This window comes from Misgurnus anguillicaudatus, chromosome 21 (assembly GCF_027580225.2).
Source record: "Misgurnus anguillicaudatus chromosome 21, ASM2758022v2, whole genome shotgun sequence".
Lineage (NCBI taxonomy): Eukaryota > Metazoa > Chordata > Actinopteri > Cypriniformes > Cobitidae > Misgurnus > Misgurnus anguillicaudatus.
Window position 1 is genome coordinate 27,547,018 of NC_073357.2, and position 22,325 is coordinate 27,569,342.

Consider the following 22,325-nt stretch of genomic DNA (forward strand, 5'->3'; position numbering starts at 1 on the left):
GTCATCATTATGCACAATTGATCAAACTTTGAAGGAAGTTATAAGAATAAACCTCCTCTACTAATTCTAGGCATAAGATAGGCTACCCAAAAAGACTCAATAAACAAGAAAAAGAACATACTGATTCAGCAATATATCTTATAAATTAGCCATAGAGATTCCCTAAGCTGGTCAGCGGTTAGTTAAAAAAACCTATAGTTAGGTCGTAATTAATTTGTATAATCAAAATACATTATTTTATTAAACTATACAATCAGTTGTATCCAGTTATCTAGTTATCTAAGTTACATACTTTAATACTTTGTTTCTAGACTTCTATTAAGTTTTTTCGACCTGGGCACCATTCTTACCTCTCTCTCTATCTCTCATCTCTACAGTAATGTCAAATGATCCTGTGTGAATGCGCGTTCTTGAGGTTCTGAGTGAGACGCGGAGCTGCGTCTGAGCACATGGTGACAAAACGATTAACGCGTCGTTTAAATGAGCAGTAAAAACCCGGTGTTGTGTCGAACTCAGTTCCCCCTATGTTTTCCTTTAGTGTAGTGCTTTTATAGCGTTTTAATCACGTTACATTTATAAAGATTAAAGGTTTGAATTGGTTATACTAAAAAGGCATAATATCATGTATTTTAATATACAATTTATTAAATATTTCATACATTTGACAGTTTTCTATTAGGGTATTTCTTTTAAAATAGCCTGTCTTTTTCTTTTTTTCCTTTACTGGTTGTTTTAAAAATGTAATGTTTGCATACATAATTAAATAAATATTATACATATAATATGATTCATACTGTAAAAATAATTTACTTACCGTTAAGAACAATACCGATACATTACAGAAATGCACACATATACATCTCAGTAGCCATTAAAACTTTAAATATATAAATAATAAAACCTTTAACGTGATGAAGGCGCCAATAGAAACACTACACTGAAGGGAAAAATAGGGGGAACATGGGGGGAACAGACTTCGACACAACACCGGTTTTGTCGTGGGTTCCCTGCACGCACGAGTGTAAAGCCTATGAATGAAAACACGTCAATAGGCTTGTTCGACTTCATGCGGCGTCGCAACAATCGACAGCCGGATGACGTCAAACTACCGCAAGAGTGATCTGCAAAATCATACGGAGGAGTTTGCTTTTAAATCGCTCTCGCGGAACTTTGACGTCATTCGGCTGCCGGTTCTTGTGACGCCGCATGAAGTCGAACAAGCCTATTCTCTGCTCATCAGTTCACACGCACCAGCACAGCGCATACACTGGCGCGGAGCAGAGCGAGACCTTGATGGATTTTAAACCCTGCATATGTATCCGAGTCTTGATCGGGAGGTGACGTCCGATTCCGATCGAGTCCGAAATCACGTGATCGGGGCCGATTTCCGATCATGTGATCGGATCGGGACATCCCTATTTTTAAGCACACGTGCTAAACTGTTCACTTTAAATGCTTTTATCTTCTGTATGTGAATGTTGATTCATACCAAAATGCTTTTTTGCATAGTTGTGTTTGACGCATGAAAACGTCTCGGGTTACATGTAACTGTTGTTCCCTGAGAAGGGAACGAGACACTGCGTCTCCTTTCCCATACTTGCTGAATCCCTGTAACACCGTCTTTGGCAATATTTCAGATAGTGATATACTTCCTGACTCCCGCGTCACCCTGTCTTTGTCATTAAGCCTCACCATTTGTTAAATTTGACATATACACATTCAGACACACTTACCTGCGGAAGCATCCCCAAAGTGTCACCGCAGTGACACAGTGCAAGTTCCCTCAAAAGGGAACTGTAACAATGTATCTTAAAAGGTAACAAGATGTAACCTTGCTCTCACTTGAAATGTGTCCCCACATTTAGTCCTTGAATTTGAGGGTATTGGACCTGGAAAGTTTTTGAATTTGAGGGTATTGGAAATGGAAAGTCCTTGAAAGGCCCTTGAATTTGAAGTTAACTAAGTTGTGGGAACCTTGAAACAGTTTCTGTGTCTCACTATGCATTAAAACACACTGGAAAGCAGACTTAAAAATGCTAATCTGCAGTATTTCGTTAATTCAATAAAGTTGGCACCAAAATTAATATTTGAATAATTAATGCTGAATAAATGACAACTATTTCACTCATGTGTTTTATTTCACTTGTTGAGGATAGTAAAATTTTACTATATAAAGAATGCAAATGATTTTGAGCATCTTGTCAACTTGTCAATTTTTCAACACATTTTGCATACCCGTTTACAGGCACCGGTCTCTGATCCACTCGGTACTTTTGCATTTCCAAACAAGCCTGTTTTCTCTATTGAGAAATTTGGAAAAGTATTTTAGGATAAATACAAGGTCAATACAAATTAAGTTTGACAGTTTTTAAACGAAATTCATCTTGAACCTTTTTTTAAACCCAACTCTCGCAATAGCCATAGAAGCTGGCATGGGGTTAAAAAAGAAAAGAAAGAAAAAGTGTGAACAAGGATGCTGGTGCTTTAAGACAGCCTGCTCAGAAGTTTTGCTCAGTGGCCGGTTGCATAAACTAGTCTTAAAAGTTAGTCATGAATTTTTTTTTTAAAGACTGATCATAACTGTTTAAAGTTACATAGAAAGGTAGATTGGTCTATTTTAAATCCAAATAATAAGACTGATTAGCCCTAACTAATTGCTGGTTAGTCAGGCTCGTTCTTAAGACGCAGTCTTAACTTCACGGCTATATTTATGCAACCAGCCACAGTTTTAGAAATCACAAAAGTGGTCTGAGCCGATGGTGTAGTGGGCAGTGCTCCGTCATATGGTGCAGATGCATTTTCGGCGGCCCGAGTTTGATTACTGTCTTGAGATCATTTGGTGATCCCGTACACTTCCCTCAACCCTGTACTTTCCTTGCATACTATCAAATAAAGGCAAAAATGGCCTAAAGCAGTTATAATGACAAATTAAATCTGTATGTAAACTTTTTTTTGTATGTTAATTTTTAATTATTAGTTAATTTCCTCATCTCCTTTAAAATAAGGGTGAATTTAAATTATGAATAGCTGCCTTTATTATGTTGTACCTACACACAAATCAGATTAATGGGCTCTTGTCCATGTATTATGATCTTCTCAAATGTTCTTTATTTTATTTTCACAGCTTTTCAGAGAAGTGAGAATCATGAAGCTTCTGAATCACCCAAACATCGGTGAGTGCCGCAAAGCCAAACCGGCTGCTTCCTGGTATAATCTGTTGTATTATGTCAGTATTTTGGCTTAGCGTTCTGGTATTGGTATTGTCTAATTAAAGATTACATCAGCCTGTCGAAATCGCAGACGTCAGCATTCCTGAAGGTTGAAACGTTTGATTTGTGCTGATATGCGATCACTCACAGGAGACAACCTACACATGAGTAAAATGATGCTGATGAACTAAATGTGTGTGTGCTTTCTCGTGCTGTGTCGGCGGTCTTGATGAAAGCGCGAGCTCATTAACGCTCCGCTTGTGCTCATAAATATCAAAGTACAGAGCTGAAATATGAAAGGAGAGACCTGCCCCCTTTGAGGGTGGATAAAGGAATCAGTCATGATTCAGAGCCTTTGCTCTCTTTGTTTAACAGTTGAGTGTAGCTATGCTTGTGACACACACACACACACACACACACACACACACACACACACACACACACACACATAGCTGATTGATCTTAAACACTCCTTGATCTTTCAATGATGACACACATGAGATTATGTATTTTATTCACTGCATTAATATCGAAGCAGCAGTAGCCTGTTTTGAATAAATACACTGTGTTTAATGGTATCAAGTTCATTTCTTTAATTGTTTTTATTACAGGCATATGTTAGTTTGGATTAGAAGCATATACTGTATGTAGGACTGTTGTGTGCATTTATAGGTTTGTTTTTGTAAAACACAAATTTCGGAATCAGTTTGTACATTTTGTAATATTTAGGGATAAATTCTGGTTAAGATCTGCTCTGCTGCAAGAGACGGATATTATGTTTTATAGCATTTAGAGCAAAGCCTGTAGCGCTTTGAGATGTACATTATTTATCACTGTTGCTTTCATACATAATGTTCAGTGTTTCCTATGGAGTAATAATGCTGTGTTTTATGGAAGATACAAGGACAGATCTTATTTAGTTTTTTTGTCACTTCCCTTTTTGATTCGTTTTACCCCTACAGAAGTCTTTGTTTGTTTGTCAAATGTGATGAATAATTCAGGCAGTCTATTTAAGTGAATGTGACGTGAACAATTATCCTAGGCCTAGCTTTAAATAATTTATTGCATTACAATCGTTTTGACACTGTGGGATATTTTAAGATTAGTTGTTTTGTTTTCCAACCAAACAAATAAACGTGTTAAAGGAATAGTCTACTCATTTTCAATATTAAAATATGTTATTACCTTAACTAAGAATTGTTGATACATCCCTCTATCATCTGTGTGCGTGCACGTAAGCGCTGGAGCGCGCTGCGACGCTTCGATAGCATTTAGCTTAGCCCCATTCATTCAATGGTACCATTTAGAGATAAAGTTAGAAGTGACCAAACACATCAACGTTTTTCCTATTTAAGGCGAGTAGTTATACGAGCAAGTTTGGTGGTACAAAATAAAACGTAGCGCTTTTCTAAGTGGATTTAAAAGAGGAACTATATTTTATGGCGTAATAGCACTTTTGGGAGTACTTCGCCTCGGCGCAGTAACACCCTCCCTCTCCCATTATGAGAGTGAGAAGGGGAGCGGACTTTTCAGGCGAGTCGAAGTACTCCCAAAAGTGCTATTACGCCATAAAATATAGTTCCTCTTTTAAATCCGCTTAGAATAGCGCTACGTTTTATTTTGTACCACCAAACTTGCTCGTATAACTACTCATCTTAAATAGGAAAAACGTTGATGTGTTTGGTCACTTCTAACTTTATCTCTAAATGGTACCATTGAATGAATGGGGCTAAGCTAAATGCTATCGAAGCATCGCAGCGCGCTCCAGCGCTTACGTGCATGCACACAGATGATAGAGGGATGTATCAACAATTCTTAGTTAAGGTAATAACATATTTTAATATTGAAAATGAGTAGACTATTCCTTTAACATTTCACACAGTTTTACTGAATTTCCATACTTTTTTAAAACACTGAGGGACCTAAATTGGTTTGAAAATTAAAAATCTAGCTAGTATCAAAAGCAGATCATCATATTTCAGACTATATGAGAAAAAGTTCAAAATCCTATTATTATATATATACTGAGCAAAAGTCTTAGGCAACCAGGGGTTCCCACGGGTCCTTGAAATCCTTGAAAGTTTGTGATTCTGGGCAAAAAAATTCAAGGCTCTGGGAAGTTTTTGATAATATACATACATGGATACAGATCATTGAAAATGCTTATTTTATGCAAGAAGTTTTCTGGAAAAAAATCCATAATTCCTGTGTAGTGTAGGATAATATCATAAAAATTCTAGACTTTTTAAGCACACGTGCTAAACTGTTCGCTTTAAATGCTTATATCTTCTGTATGCGAATGTTGATTCATACCAAAATGCATTTTTGCATAGTTGTGTTTGAAACATGAAAACGCCTCGAGTTACGTACGAACTGTTGTTCCCAAGCTATTTTTGGGGAACTAAAGTCCTGAAGTCATTCGATTAAGATTAGAATTAGAAATTAGGATTTAATTTCATTTAGGTTTAAGAGATCCTGCAGCTGCCTGCTATTGCTCAAGTGGAAGGGGAGTTTACCCTAAATCCCTGACACTTTTTATACTATTTTATACTGTTTTAATAATACATACAAAGAAACTGATAAATTATTATATGATGATCACTATACCATTGGAAAAACAACAAATCTGATGTTGGCATGGTGGATTAAGACTTTTGCACAGTACTGTATGTGTGCCGAAATGTAGACTTCATGTTCACATTCAGTTGATCTAATTTGTCTCTTTCTCTCCTTAGTGAAGTTATTTGAGGTGATTGAGACGGAGAAGACCCTGTATTTAGTTATGGAATACGCCAGCGGAGGTGAGTGGCCTACAAGAATGTGAACTGTCAGCTGTCAATCAAATCAAGAATTGACAAGTGTTCTCTTCACAACCAGTTTGGATTAATGTAATGTCCTTTCTTCCTTTTTCTCTTTTGTTCTTTGTCCTCTAATCTTTCTGTTCCCCTTTTCTTAACGCATCACCTTCACCTGTAACTTCCTCTTTAACATGTTCTACCCTATTGCTGTGTTCCCCCCATTTTTAGGTGAGGTGTTCGATTACCTCGTTGCTCACGGGAGGATGAAAGAAAAGGAAGCGCGTGCCAAATTTAGACAGGTGAGGGTGGGCGCACGTTAGTCAGTCATACCAGTGTCAAAACTCACATGTACATACAGTAAAGGAACAAAAATATGCGTTGCATAAGCATTATATGTATTTTTATAAGAATACCAATGTGAGTTAAAAGTCTAATGGAGAAGTTAGCATGGATTGGCTGTACATTCATGACATGCAAAGTGATAATAGAGATCATTTAAAGAGCATATTGCATGTTATAGTGGAAATAAAGTTAGCATGGTCAATATGTTTACTGCTTATTTGTAGTGACCTGGAAGTAGTGAAGAACTTCTATTTTTGTTTGTATAACTTTTGGTTTTAACAATTGCATAAGCCTAAAACTTAATTTCCAGGTTTAAAATACATTTCTTACATTTTTAATGTGGTCTCCGAACTCATTGTATGACTGCACATTTACATATCTCTGTTGTGTACATATACTGTGTGTGATATACATATATAGTGGTGCTATGGTTCACTGTGCTAGTAGGAAAGTATGTGTGTGTCATTACTTATATAGGGCAGCTCTATCAATGAGTGCCAGCTCCCATGAGCGATCGGTATTACCTTACTCACCACACCTTCTGTTTTTATCTCTCTAGATTGTGTCAGCTGTGCAGTATTGCCATCAAAAGTGCATTGTGCACAGAGATCTCAAGGTGAGTGTGTATATATGGGCTCTATACAGGCACACAGTTGTTATGGTAGATCTGTCGATTGCTGTAATTCTCCTCCACGGTCCAACCCTAACATTCAGCCCCCCCCCCAAAAAAAACGTGCATTGTCCGATCCTGTGTATCTCTCTCTTTTACACCTTTTTGCCTATTTGACTAAATCTTAAGTAATGACACCTGCAGTGCTGAAGATGTATTATTACATTGTAATAGGGCAATGTTTGATATAATGACTTGATAGGAGAACCACAAATAATGAAGCACTTACTGAATAGTCACAGATGAAACAATGATTTCCCCTGGTATGATACCGTGTTTTTTGTTTGATATGTGGATCCAAATAAAAGAAGAAAATGTGTGTGTTTGTACCACTAAACTACACCTTTATAGTATAAATCAGCCGTTTAAGGGCTGGATTGCTGGCTTAATGTTGTATTTCTCTTGCAAACGTTTTTGCTGGGTTGGTTTTTCACACAAGCACCACAGGCAAAATATATTTTCTAGCTGAGTTGTGAGCAAAGATGTAGATATAACAAAAATAGGCACTACTATTAGTATGAATGGGGGAAATGCAACGCTTAATATGGCCACCCCAGCTATGAAAGTCTTGCCTTCCAGTAAATAGAACCTGTTATGAGCGGATAAAGAATATGTGCAGAGTGTTGCGAGATGCTCGCCAACCTGTACACATGCACACTATCTAAGATGACCTTGAAAAAGATGTTTTAGCACAATTTGAGCTTAAGAAACATATGTTATGGTACAGGTGAAATTGTTGCTGTTTTGAAATATGTTGTGTAATTTGAGATTTTTAGCACACGGTCAGTTAGCGAACAGACAATGCAGTGTTAGGACACTTCCAGTTGCAAACTGATGCTGTCTATGAGCTGGTTCCTTTAAATGAATCAATCAAGAAGACTTCTGAATCAGTCTGAAACACTGATGTTCCTTTTTAACATATCCTAAAATGAACAGAGAACTGTAACTTTGTTTTGTCTGTCTGATTTAACATGTAGTTAAAGGTATTGGGGAGGATTTTCTTTTTCCGGGTGGATCATCAATACTATTGGTCCTCCTAGTTGTCAATCAGTAGTGTTGCACAATTGCATTTTTTTTAATTGGAGAAGGCGGTTCTTTTCTAAAAGTAGAGAAAATCCTCCGCTACACCTTTAAGCATACATTCTCTTAAGGGTTTTTCTGTAAAAGATGTTGTATGTTGCCTTGCTTACTAAAGTATTCAGTAAAGGGCCGTTCACATTATAAGGATAACGATAAATAAAACTAATAAAAATATAGTTTTAGACATCATTTATTATTAAAGAAAATAGTGGCGTTCACACCACAACTATACCGATAAAGATGCAATTGACCTATGGCTAAAACACGCCCCCATTGAATAAAGATAGGTATGTATTCATTCGTCTAAGTTGAAGTAAGAACATAGTAAAATATTGAAAAACGGTGGTGTTTTCCTTCAATGACGTAGACAATTACAAGCGTTTTTATTAAAAGAAATATGCAATATTGGTTAATGCCATTAAAGGCAAGTAATTTGCGCAAGTGCCGCGTACATGAGCGAATTAGAAAAAAGTTATCGTCTGGTGATGGTGACGCTATATTAGTTATTATAGTTAACATCATCGTTATAATGTGAACCGCCATTTACGATCCAATTTGGCCGTTGGTGTTTCCTGTCTACAAAACAACAAACAACAAAGTATTTCAAAAGGTCTGTGGTATGATTGGGTAAATCCTCTGACGTGACAGTTTGATCAGACTGTTTATATTCATCAAAGACAGGCACAGTTAAATAAATTTGCTATTTTAAACGCAGAGTATATTCATCAGGGAATAGCGAATCATCAGGGCACTCTAGGCCCTCGAAGAGGACCTAAACTTTGTTAAAAATAAAATTTCGAAACTTTTAAATGTCGTCTAGTTCCACTTTAACAATCGCAATGCAGACCGATTGGCACATACAGAGAGGTCTAATCTCACATTTTTCACGTTCATACGCCCGCTGATTTGTCTTTGCAGCGTCACATTAAATCCAACACACTTCGTGATTGGTGGTCCAGCTATGAAATTACAGAAGGCCAGGCAATAGTAAATCAATGCGAGACTCATTTTAAGTGACAGAAAAACTGACCAATCATATTGTCCCTTTTGATTTATGACTCCTTTGGGAATCACCAGTCTAGTCTATGCCAAACCCAGATAATAACGTCATCCAAAAGTACAAGGATAAACTTAGTTTTTAAGTAATATAGTGACTCCGATAATTTACCAACTTAGCGGTCATCATGCACATTTGCTGTAATCACGATATGAGCAGTGTATTTTGGTCTACCGCAACATCCCTCTGGAGTGGTGTTGGGGTAGAGAGTCTAGGTTTAAGACTCGCGGTTATATACTCTGCTCATGCCTCATCTGTTTCTTTGTTGCTCTGTATGTGTATGTGCTTGTAAAAGTTTGGCTCTGTTGGCTGAGTAATATTTAACTCTGCAAACTGAGCCCATTTAGCACCCCGAATCTGTTGCTAGGCAACACGGCCATCCTGTGTGGCTAAAGTTGGTGTGTAGATGTTGAGTGGCAGCACAGAGGGCGAGACTCGACACAAACACACACAGGCATAAGAAAACTCATTAGGAAAGTTGGATAGACACACATGAAGAAGAGAGCGAGAGAGAAAGAGAGAGGCAATTCTGATAGTCAGTGTTTGAAGATAAAAGCCAGATGTGGGTCATGCGGGTGTTGCTGATTGTGTGTTACTGTGAAAGATGATTTTGTATGTTTCTCATACTTTATATCAAGTGTCTGCCCTTATTCAAAGCTTTGCTGGACTTTTAAATGCGCTTTTTTATCATAATCACTCCATTCCCATTCTGTCTTTCTCAGGCTGAGAACCTTTTGCTCGATGCGGACATGAACATAAAGATTGCTGACTTTGGCTTCAGTAACGAGTTCACGATGGGCAACAAGTTGGACACGTTTTGCGGGAGTCCACCATATGCAGCCCCCGAACTCTTCCAGGGCAAAAAGTATGACGGACCGGAAGTGGACGTGTGGAGTCTCGGAGTCATACTGTACACGCTAGTCAGTGGCTCGCTCCCTTTCGATGGACAGAACTTAAAGGTGAGGTGGAGTAAAAAGGCAGTGGCTGTTTTTGGTGTGTTTCTACAGTAATTTCGCTTTCATTTGTTTGATTTTGTCAAACAGTTTCGCTTTGCGTCATCATTATTGTAGTCACTCATTGTTTTCTTTCTCTGAGGCAGGAGTTGCGGGAACGCGTGTTGAGAGGAAAGTACAGAATTCCCTTCTACATGTCTACAGATTGTGAGAACCTGCTAAAGAAGTTCCTCATTCTCAACCCCACCAAGAGGGGAAGTTTAGAGGTGAGCTTAATTTAGATGTGTGTACGGTCCCCTTAGAGCAGCCTTTTATTAGGTGCCTTGCTCATAGGCATGGGGTGATTCGAACCTGCAAGTTTGCAAGTACCAGCCTGGATTTGTAACCCCCGCCACAAAAAATTTCCAGTCTGATGATGTGATGCCTAACAATGACCACGTTTACATGCACATCATAATGCGATTAAATGGGATTTTGGCAATATTGCGATTATATTTTGCCTCATATAAACACAATACTTCAATAAAAATAATGCGATTGGGTGATTTTCACGAAATTCAAACTTAGAAAGTGTCCAGCATTAGATTTTTTTAAAAGCCCTTGAAGCCAAATTTTTTTGCACATATAAGATTAAGGTCTGAACTTACTATAACCATTATTTTTAGAGGATTTAAAAAATATTTCCTATAGAATTATTAAATTTTTTTTGATTATCATTATCAAAAATGATCATTACCGCAACATGATATTACATTAAATATATGCATTTACAAACTCATGTTTCGGTAATGAGAACTAAAAAGTTGTCTAGGTACTATGACAAACAAAATTTCAACTTTTATCTGGAGAGAAAAAATATGAACTGCTTACCTGGTAGCCATCTTGAGTATCACAGTCAATTATGTCCCTTCCAACTATTTTTTTTTTTTTTAAAGGTTAGTTCATTAAGGGCTTAAACAATTATTGAAAGTTGTTGTGGAAGATGAGAATTTTTTTCTTGGAGACATTTATATTCCTTATCATTGTCTCTACATTTACCAATAATCACCAAATACCACATGTTTCTTTACTGTAAATGTTTATAGTATAACATGCCCTGAAGCGTTTTATTTTTTAGATTTTTTTAATTATAAATTTTCCATGTCAAAGAACCCAAATCCAGGCATGGAGACGTTGCGGTAATGACAATTTTCCATTTAAATGTGGAAAAAAACAACCAAATTGGTTTGTATGATGTCATTTGAAATCTTGCAAAATAGTACATGAAGAGATGTTTGTAACTGTATGCTTCATATTTTAATACTCTTACTTTGCATTCACTTTTTTTATCAAAATGTTTCATGGCAACTCATAAGTCTAATTTCGCGAGAATCACCCGATTAAGATCATCAAGTATAATCGTATTAAAACAGGTGGGTACTCTGTTGTAAACGGATATGTAAACACTTTAATCGCATCTATAACGCACTAACTGAAGTATGCGTGTGTTTTTGTCATGCACCTTAAGTGCGTATTCATTTTAAACTTTAAGGGATACATTAAGGTGTTGTGCACACCAAAACTTTTTAACGCGTCTGAAAATGCCTGGAGGACGCCAAATGTCAGCTGTTTTATCAGCTGAGTGCCAGCTTTCTTCAGCCAAGCGTTTGGTAGCTGTGTTACTTCAGCTGTGAGCCGGTTTGGTTGCTGTGGTAATGTCCCGCCCCCTTCCACTGTGATTGGACGGTCGTTTGAGAACTGAAATTGACGAGCGGAGCTTTTCACCCAAAGTTGAATATTTTTTTATCGCAGAAGAAAACTGCTAGCTGCTGGCTTTTTTGAAAAACGGCGAGCTTCCATTGGAAATGATTGAAAACACGAAGGATTTGGGGGTGGGGGTTGGGCGCGTTCATGAAAGCACGGAAGGGAGGGGCAGGGAGAGGAGATAGCTACGCTCCGTTTGTTTAAAAACAGTTCAAACATCAACAAAAAGTGACGTCGCACAGATTCGCTTAGAGCCCCTTTAAGTCCTTATTCTGATTATTGAAAATAATCGCATTCTGTCTGGTTTTTCTTTCTGTGTGTTTGGCTCAGCAGCAGATCATGAGGGATCGCTGGATGAATGTAGGTCATGAAGACGACGAGCTGAAGCCGTTCATTGAACCCCAACCTGACTACAAAGACCCCAGGAGAACAGGTGTTTGTATGCCACTTATGAGTGAGTCAACATAGAGCCATGATGTTAACTCTTTTAACGCCATTGACAAGTTATCTTGTCAGTTAAGAGAAAAGACGAGTTTTTACGGCAATCCATATATTTTCGCTATTATGCACTAGATGGCGCCCTTACCCAACTTATAAAGCACTATAGCTTATACAATTTCAAAAGTAGTCTCTCAATACTCTTGTATGTTTTCATCATCGTTCTGAATCTGATCTCTAATGAGAAAAATATTCTGGAAAGCATTAAACTTTTGTAAAAATCATAAAAAATGCTGGCGCTGGCTGGTTACTTATTTTTTAATTTTTTTAATGCTGTCTGGAAAAAGAGTTAACTAAGCATTAGTATAACGTGCGTGTGTTTCCTTTACAGATATAATGCTTCAAATGGGTTTCTTACAAGAGGAAATACAAGACTCCCTCGTCAACCAAAAATACGATGAAGTCATGGCAACCTTTCTGCTTCTTGACTATAGGAATTCAGAGGTATACACATGTGTAAATGTACACGCGTACCTCAAACTGTGATTATATATCCTGTTATGCTATAAACTCCTTTGTGCTTATGCAGCTTGACGAGGGTGTCAACTTGTCGCTAAAGCCACGCCAAGGAAATGACCTCACAAACAGTAACGCCCCATCTCCACCTAATAAGGTACAGCGCAGCGTGTCGTCCACTCAGAAGCCGGTCAGAAGATCGACAGATCAGGGTGCGTTGATTAGCTGCGTAGATCGTGATGCCTCAAAAGACCTTTTATTAATCTTCACACCCGTTCTTGATCTTAATCTTTTGCTGTTGTTCTCCTCAGGCTCGCACTCGAAAAGGTTTCAGGGAGAAAACAAGCATGGAGTTGAGGATTCTGGGAGGAAAGGTTCAAATAGCTCCACCAAAGTTCCACCCAGTCCCGTCATCTCCAGCGAACGCAAGAAGAGCTCCACACCCTCCACTGTAAGTGTGTTGTGTTGTGTGTGTATGAATGAGATTATTCTTTTATGACTAATGTTCAATTATTTCCTCCCTTTATTGTTTTTTACTTTAGGTGCACATAAACTATTAGTTTATTAAGGAATGGCAAAATGTAATGTTGTCTTTTGAGTACAGTTAGCGCTCTTATGGTTGACTGGAGTTGGAATCCAGCTTGTCTCTTTTCCTAATTCTATGTAATTAGAGAAGTTCTAACTAAACAGAGCGGTTGTTGATCTTCAACAAACTGAAATTAAACAATGTACAGTACAGCACGGTAGTCAACAGAGCGAATGAAGTACCAAATTTACATAGGGAAACTCCTGCAGCATGCACAATGTTTGAGGAATATGTCATTACGTTATGAACTATGGAAGCTTTTCAACTTTAATAACAGGGTTTGCGTTCCACATTGATATTTCTCAAGCAGCAGATGGCAAGGAGGGCTTGCCCACTGTTGAAGTGATCTCTGTCTGAACGAGCGATGTTTGGCATGCTCAGTTTTCTTGGCTTCTCTGGTTATTTCTGTGAAAATGTGACAGAGATTTCCGTTTTGGAGTAGTTTACATAAACCAAAGCAGACTTGGAGTTTCTGTGCTTGTGAAAAAGGCAAATATTTGTCTATAGATAGTCTTAACACTTTCTTTTGTTCTCCATACGAAATGCAAATACTGTGTTTCCAAATATAGATTTACATGCCTTTAGTTAATAAACTAGAAACTTTTTTTTAAGTTTTTAAGAAAAAAATTTAGATATACAAAATGCAAAATGGAAAAGAAATTGGGGCGGTTTCCCGGACAGGGTTTAGATTAATCCAGGACTAGGCCTTAGTTATATTAGGACTTTTAAGTTATTTTTACAAACATACCTTAATAAAAAACCATGCTGTGTGCATCTTGAGACAAAACCGTGGCACTGAAATATGGTAAGAGATGTTAGTGCAAGACATGAAGGAAGGTCAAACATGCATTTTAGTCTGGGACTAGGAAAATCACTGTCCAGGAAAACGCCACATTAAGGCATAAAGACTACGCTTGCAGGCGAACACTACTTGAGTATTTTAAGTAAATTTTCCAAGCATCTGTGCTTCATCAGAGTGTTTGTCTTGGGAAAAAATATATTTTTACCCTTTTGTATTGCATACTAAAATTGATTTAATACCTAATTACATAAAATTCTGTACTTTCACTTTTCTTGAGTAAAAGTAAAAAAAAAACAAGATATTTAATGTACTTAAATATTAAAGGGGCCATGGCACAAGACTTTTTTAAGATGTCAAATAAATCTTTGGTGTCCCCAGAGCACATATGTGAAGTTTTAGCTTAAAATACCATATAAATAATTAATTATAGCACGTTAAACTTACCACTTTGTAGGCGTGTGCAAAAATGTGCCGTTTTGGGTGTGTCCTTTAAAATGCAAATGAGCTGATGAAATTCAAACACTGATCACAATGATGGTGGTTTGTTGCAATTAAAACTCAATTGTGCTTTTATCTGCACTAAATGGCAGTGCTGTGGTTGGATAGTGCAGATTAAGGGGTGGTATTATTATAATAAGAGCTCCTTATGACATCACAAGGAGAGCCAAATTTCAATGACCTATTTTTTCATGTGCTTGTAGAGAATGGTTTACCAAAACTAAGTTTCTGGGTTGATCGTTTTCACATTTTCTAGGTTGATAGAAGCACTGGGGACCCAATCATAGCACTTAAACATGGAAAAAGTCAGATTTTCATGCCATGGCCCTTTTAAATATAAACCAAAAACTTGAAATTATGAAATGTAGTGGAGATTATGATAATGTGCTTTGGAATGTATGTTTTCCAAAGAAAAACACTGATAAAATACGAATACTTAATAATTTACTTTTGTGTGGAGTGTTAAAATACTTAAAGGGGTCATAGGGTGAAAATCTGACTTTTTTCATGTTTAAGTGCAATAATTGGGTCCCCAGTGCTTCTATCAACCTAGAAAATGTGATGAATATCAACACAGTAACTTAGTTTGGGTAAGCCATTTTCTGCAAGCATGTGAAAAATCAGGTTGTTCAGATTTCGCCTGTTTTGTGAGGTAGGTAGCAAGGCGAATTACAATAATACCGCCCCTTAATCTGTACTATCCAACCACAGCACTGCCATTTAGTGCAGAGAGAAAGATGGAAAAAAGAAAGAACTGACAGCACAATTGAATTTCAATTACAACAAACCACCATCATTTTGATCAGTGTTTGCATTTCATCCGCTTATTTGCATTTTAAACGACACACCCAAAAACGGCACACTTTTGCTCATGTATATAAAATACTAGCATAGGGGCACACAACACATTTATTTAGCTAAGGTTTGCACATGGTGATGTGTAGGCATGGGCCGGTTTTAAGGTACACTGAGGTTTTAAACAGTCAAGGTATGAGCTGTACATAATTCATTAAATCATTAAGACATGTGATTGATTTGGTATTAACATTTAAAGTACATTACGAAAATATCATATATTTTTGGAAAGGATATTATAATTTAAAGCCTTTATTTTTACCTGGCATTTGAAAAGAACACATTTTAGTGTTGCAATGGCAATACCACAACGCTGCGAAACCGTGGTATTTTTGCTAAAGGATATCATACCGCCCAAATCTTAAACCGCCCCATGCCTAGTGGTGTGTTCTCAATGACAGGTTACCAAATATTATATCCTATTATATTCCAAAAATAGGAAATAGGCCAATATACCGCCGACTTTCGCAATACCGCAATACAATGTATCATATTGCAACGCAACCCATGTATTGTGATATGTATCGTATCATTCTTGCCTATATACAGCCCTATTTCAGAGTCATCTTGGTTTACATTTATTTTTCTTACCCCACACAAGTACCTGACGTACAAATCGAATTCTTTGTCACATTTTGTCTGTAAGATTGTTATCTTGCACAGTTCTTGCAAGTACATTTATATTCTGTCCAGATATTTGGATATTTCCCCTGGTAATCCTTTTTTAATATCCAGATAATTTTTGTTGATTGTAATATTGTTGGCTTGTGTGTATATTTGTGATTTCAGAATAGTATCCTGTCCACGACCACAAACCGCAGCAGAAACTCGCCTATTTCTGAGCGGGCCACTCTGGGAGTGCAGAACGGGAAGGACAGGTACATTTAAACACACACATTTTTTTAAAGGATTATACATCTCAAATATGCAAAAACAGAAAAACCCTTTCCTTTGAGAAAAAGGTTTTTCTTGTATGTTTCAAAGTTTAGAAAACCCTCTTACACACACACACACACACACACACACACACACACACACACACACACACACACACACACAGTTCGTGCTTCCAGATAAGATCACTAACAAAATCAGTCATAAAATTTGCTCTAATATACACTGTTATGCAACCACACACACACACACACACACACACAGTCAGTCTGCCTCTATTTCGGTTTCTGTGCCGTTGGCTGTTACCTGCATGCCCAGCCTGGCAAGCTTTTGATCCCCAGAAAGACAGAATCGTGCCAGATTAACATACGTCATCCTGGATTTCAGTCGGATTAGTGACGCCTCTTTGATTTGGTTTTAAGAGAACCATTTCATTCAAACCCACACAATCCAAAGTCCATCACTTAATATTGTGTTACCTTTCCTTAAACCCATTTAGATGCCTTAAATAGGTAACACACAGACAGATACACCTAAGGTGCTGTTCTGGCCAACATAACTCTGGAGAGGTTTAGACGATGCTATTACACAGAGTCCGCATCATCTTAACAAACCCACCCCTTTACCACCACAGACCCAATCAGTCAGTCTCACTTCCTCCACTGCACCTCCACACTAACCATATAACTCCTTGCTGCCTAACATTTACATGCTAAGGATACATGCATATGCTCACATTGCACTGTGTAATGACTGTATCCATAATGCATAAGCATATGCATGACATGTTGTTTTATTAAATGGTGATAGAGCTTTCTGCCTACTGGAGTCAGAGATGATTTCCTTTCATTTCTGAATCAGGAAACAAACTAGGCACACGCACACATCAAACAGAAGGTGTGGCACTTTATATATGCATTTAAATATTTATTGTCATTATAGTAGCATGTAAAAAGCAAAAAAATGACCTCTATGAATTCAAACTCAAAGTTTAATTGTGCAGATTCCAGTGTAGAAAGCCATTTGCCATAATAAAGGCTTGTTCACACTACATCTCTAAAAAGGTAGTTTTAGATATTTACAGCTTGAAGAGATTGTAGAAGAATTTATCAACTTTGTTGTCATTCAGTCTTAGTGTGAACAAGTGTTAACTGTACTCATTAGAGCTGTTTTATGTGTCTATGGGTTTGTGTAAATGTTTTTTTGTTAAAGACCCCATGAAATTCAAACAGTTTTGTGTTTTTTTAATGCATGTCTGTTTCTCTGTTAATGCACTTCTGCAAGCTGATTGTAAAGTGCTTCTTCTAGATAAAGCAAAAATGTTGATGATTTAATTTTATTAAAATAAAACATTTATAAAATTCTCCTTAAATTACCAGTATCCCTTTCTGACTTGCAGTAGCAAGTGGCAAATTGTAGTACATGGCTGTAATGCAAGCTTATATTATAATAGTATAATAAGTGCTCTACTATGTCCCACGCCAACTTCCTGTTTATAAGAAATATGTTATAACAGTAAAAATAAAGAAAGCAGTGATTTCATGGGGTCTTGAAGAGTTATAACCTTTTGTTCACTTAATGATTTGCCTCTGTGTTTTCTCATGAGCTTATCTGAAAGCATTCAGCAGTGTGTCGGGTTAAATGTTCCCCACACATCGTTTTCTTTTCCATTTCTTTTTCTCACTCTCTGTCTTTCTCTGTCTGTGTCGTACGTGAGTGTGTGCCTTTATGTGTTGTGAGTGTATGTATAGCTTTAAGTGGATTAGGGTGGCTTGTGATGGAAAAAAGCACTATTAACTCTGTTGTAAGATTCCTGTAGTCGTCTGTAATGGGCTTAGCTTCTGTCTGCCACGCATAGCAAAGTGATGGCATGTTATTTCTCCAGCACAAGCTCAGCTGATCCCTGCGTGCAGTGTGTGACTGTGTGTTTCTTTTGTTTTTTTTCTGTGAAATCAGCATGACCTCTCTCTCTCTCTCTCTCTCTCTCTCTCTCTCTCTCCCATCAATCCATTCCATGTATTCATCCATCCATCCATCCATCCATCCATCCGCCTACCTATCTACCAATATCTCTCTCTCTCTCTCTCTCTCTCTCTCTCTCTCTCTCTCTCTTTCTTTCTCTCTCCCATCAATCCATTCCATGTATTCATCCATCCATCTATCCATCCGCCTACCTATCTACCAATAACTCTCTCTCTCTCTCTCTCTCTCTCTCTCTCCTCTCGCTCTCTCGTCTATCCATCCATTCCATCCATCCATTCCATCTATTCATCTATCTCATTCATCAATCCATCCATCCACCTACCTATTTACCAATCTCTCTCTCTCTCTCTCTCTCTCTCTCTCTCTCTCTCTCTCTCTCTCTCTCTCTCTCTCTCTCTCTCTCTCTCTCTCTCTCCCCATCCCATCCATCAATCCCATCCATCCATCCCATCCATTCATCTATCTCGTCCATCAATCCATCCATCCACCTACCTAATTACCACTCTTTCTCTCTCTCTCTCTCTCTCTCTCTCTCTCATCTATCCGTCCATCCCATGTATCTATCCATCCCATCCATCTATCCCACCTATCCACCTACCTATCTACCAAACTCTCTCTCTCTCTGTCTCTCTCTCTCTCTCTCTCTCTCATCTATCCATCCATCCATCCATCCATCCATCCATCCATCCACCTATCGACCAGTCCATCTCCCATCCATCTATCCATCTATCTCATCCATCAATCCATCCCATCTATCCATCAGTCCATCCCATCCTCATCCCATCTATCCATCCATCTCCCATCTATTCATCTATCTCATTCATCAATCCATCCACCAACCTACCTATCTACCAATCTCTCTCTCTCTCTCTCTCTCTCTCTCTCTCATCTATCCATCCATCTATCCTTCCCATCTATCCATCAGCCCGTCCCATCTATCCATCAGCCCGTCCCATCTATCCATCAGCCCGTCCCATCTATCCATCCATCCCATCCATTCATCTATCCCATCCACCCACCTACCTATTTACCAAACTCTCTCTCTCTCTCTCTCTCTCTCTCTCTCATATATCCCATGTATCTATCCATCCCATCCATCCATTCATCCACCTACCTATCTACCAGTCCATCTCCCATCCATCTATTCATCTATCCCATCTATCCTTCCATCCCATCTATCCGTCGTCCATCCCATCATCATCCCATCTATCCATCCATCTCCCATCTATTCATCTATCTCATCCATTAATCCATCCACCTACCTACCTATCTACCAATCTCTCCCCCTCTCTTTCATCTATCCTTCCGTCCCATCAGTCCATCCCATCTATCCATCAGCCCGTCCCATCTATCCATCAGCCCGTCCCATCTATCCATCAGCCCGTCCCATCTATCCATCAGCCCGTCCCATCTATCCATCAGTCCGTCCCATCTATCCATCAGCCCGTCCCATCAGTCCATCCCATCTATCATTCTATCCATCCATCCATCCCATCCATTCATCTATCCCAGGGTTCCCCAAATCCTACCCTGGAGGGCCGGAGCACTGCAGAGTTTGGCTCCAACCATGACCAAACACACCTGAGCAAGCTAATCAAGGTCTTCATGATCACTAGACAATTACAGGTGGGTAAGTTTGATATGGGTTGGACCTTGACTCTGTAGTGCTCCGACCCTCCAGGGTAGGATTTGGGGAACCCTGATCTATCCCATCTATTCATCAATTCCATCCATCCCATCTGTTCATCTATCCAATCTGTTCATCTATCCCATCCTATCTATCCATCCTATTTATCTATTCATCTATCCCATTCATCATCCACCTTCCTACCTACCTACCTACTTATCTATCTATCTACCTACCTACCTACCTTTCCATTTATCTAATGTGTGTGTAGTGTGTTTTTTTTTCTAATGGAATGATTCTCCCTTCCTCCCTGCTCCACACATTTGCACGCACTCGTGTCTACGCGTGTGTCGGTTTGTGCGTGTGTGCGCATGGAGGGAACGCTGTCCGTTCTCTCTTCCATCAGCCTGAGCACTCCGGGGTCCCGCGCCTCCACGGCCTCGGCCGGCGCCGTGCTCTCGTCATCCTCCTCTTCCTCACGCCCCCGCCATCACAAGTCCCTCTCCACCTCTGCCCATCCTTGCCCCGCAGACCTGCACTCACACCGGCCCAGGCAAGTCCACACGCCACCACAAAGAGAGCCTGACTGGAAACAGTCGGCAAGTCATGTCAGATACCTGACAGTGCCATGTAAAGCGATGACTCTGGAAACTTTATTCTGGGAAGCTATTAACTATAGCAATTAGAAGTGACAGGGGATTTGGCATACTTAAAAAGCTGTGTTTTGCAGAAAAGGAGGTTGTGAAATTGTTTCTGGAGTTTACAGAGAGTCAACAACGAGATGTTTAAGTAGTACAAAGGAAGGCAAATATTTGATATCCCTGCTGAAAAGACCAACATGTCTGGCTAGCAGCATATATTGTGTTAAGGACATTGGTCCGCAGCCTAGGATAGCCTACTCTAGTGTGCTTGTGTCCTCACAAGATGTCTTGACTAGCTAAACTAGCTAAACTTCTATGGTCATTATAAACCAGCCTGGACTGGGATGGAAATATGTTGCTGGTCTCCACTGGTATTTTCAGCAGGGTTTTCAGGGACAAAGATAAGAAATAATAATATTTGCTATTACACAGTATAGTTATGTGTTTATTTTACTTGTTAAGAAAGGAAATTGATGATGATAGCTAACCCTTGACAATAGGGACTGTGATGCTGTTTGTTTACTTTGTACCTTTTTACCACACACACATGCACTGTGGAGCAGTTGTGCCACATTCCTATATCACCCCAGTCAAAGATAACATCCCTCTACTGACAATAAACAGACCCCACTTCACTCTGTGGCCAAATGACACTTCCACAAGCTGTTTTTCTTTAGCAAAGCACATGTGACCAAGCCACGACCTGTTGGTCAACACCACCACCAGTTGATACAGCACATTAAACCTTGCAGTTATTGTGGGTGGTGCAAGTTTGAGTCCGTCTTGCAACATAGCATCACATTCATCTTACTTTCCCCATCAATCAATTAAAAATATAAACAAACACCATATTTACAAAGCCTTGATTATAGCGTGGAGTGGGAATGATTGGTGTCAGTGCTGTTGTAAGTGAATGGCTGGTCTGTTGCATGCAGTGAGCTGAGGCTCTTCCGAGCGTGGTTGGGGACCATTGAGAGAAGGTACTGCTGCTTTATACATCACTTCTCTCACTCCCATGTGTACCGTTTCCTCTTTTAAGTGAAACTGTACCTCAGTGCAAGGGCCATATATACAGATCTGTGCATTGTATATATGAGTGAGTGAAGAGCCATGTATAAAACATAGTGTGACTCCTTCTGTCTTTTCAAGGCCTTTCACATGATTTGAATCACATGACAAGTGTGGTGCCCCATTTAACTTTCATGTTAAAAGCATTTCAGGTGAAGTCAGGAAGGGGGCAAAAAAGTGACGTATTGAACTATATTGAACATATTGAAGGAATAGTTCGCTCAAAATTCTGTCATCATTTATGCACTCTTGACGTGACGTTAATTATTTTGTGTCCATATGGTTCAATTACATGTAAAAGGGGAAAAAAAATCTAAATAAATAAGCAGATTATTTTCATACAATCTCTTTTTGAGGACCAAGTCAGGTTTATTTAATTTTGAAAGAATATTTGGGGGATAATTGCAAAAATGTCAATGTGGTGTAACCGGTCTGTGTCAATTGGTGTTAGGTACACTGAAAAAAATGATTCATTAAATTTAATCCATTTTTTTAAGGTAAGTGGTTGCAATCAATTTGTTTAAGCTACATTTACACAAAAAAGATTAGTAACGTAAAATAAAAT

The 22,325-nt window shown here is 38.6% G+C and overlaps 1 protein-coding gene across 4 annotated transcripts in view; it reads left to right on the forward strand.

Annotated features, from left to right (window-relative positions):
* mark2b (MAP/microtubule affinity-regulating kinase 2b) overlaps window positions 1-22,325 on the forward strand; it is a 68,176-nt gene that overhangs the window by 31,270 nt on the left and 14,581 nt on the right. For 2 of the 4 annotated variants that reach the window (XM_073859950.1, XM_073859951.1), the window contains exons 4-14: window positions 3,125-3,173; window positions 5,945-6,010; window positions 6,236-6,306; window positions 6,909-6,965; window positions 9,879-10,115; window positions 10,256-10,375; window positions 12,186-12,285; window positions 12,682-12,794; window positions 12,880-13,257; window positions 16,337-16,425; window positions 20,458-20,604. In XM_073859950.1, coding sequence (XP_073716051.1) covers window positions 3,125-3,173; window positions 5,945-6,010; window positions 6,236-6,306; window positions 6,909-6,965; window positions 9,879-10,115; window positions 10,256-10,375; window positions 12,186-12,285; window positions 12,682-12,794; window positions 12,880-13,257; window positions 16,337-16,425; window positions 20,458-20,604 — 1,427 coding nt within the window. Of the gene's footprint in view, window positions 1-3,124; window positions 3,174-5,944; window positions 6,011-6,235; window positions 6,307-6,908; window positions 6,966-9,878; window positions 10,116-10,255; window positions 10,376-12,182; window positions 12,286-12,681; window positions 12,795-12,879; window positions 13,258-16,336; window positions 16,426-20,457; window positions 20,605-22,325 lie in introns of all 4 variants that reach the window. The other 2 variants (XM_055200182.2, XM_073859952.1) reach the window with 2 other exon arrangements.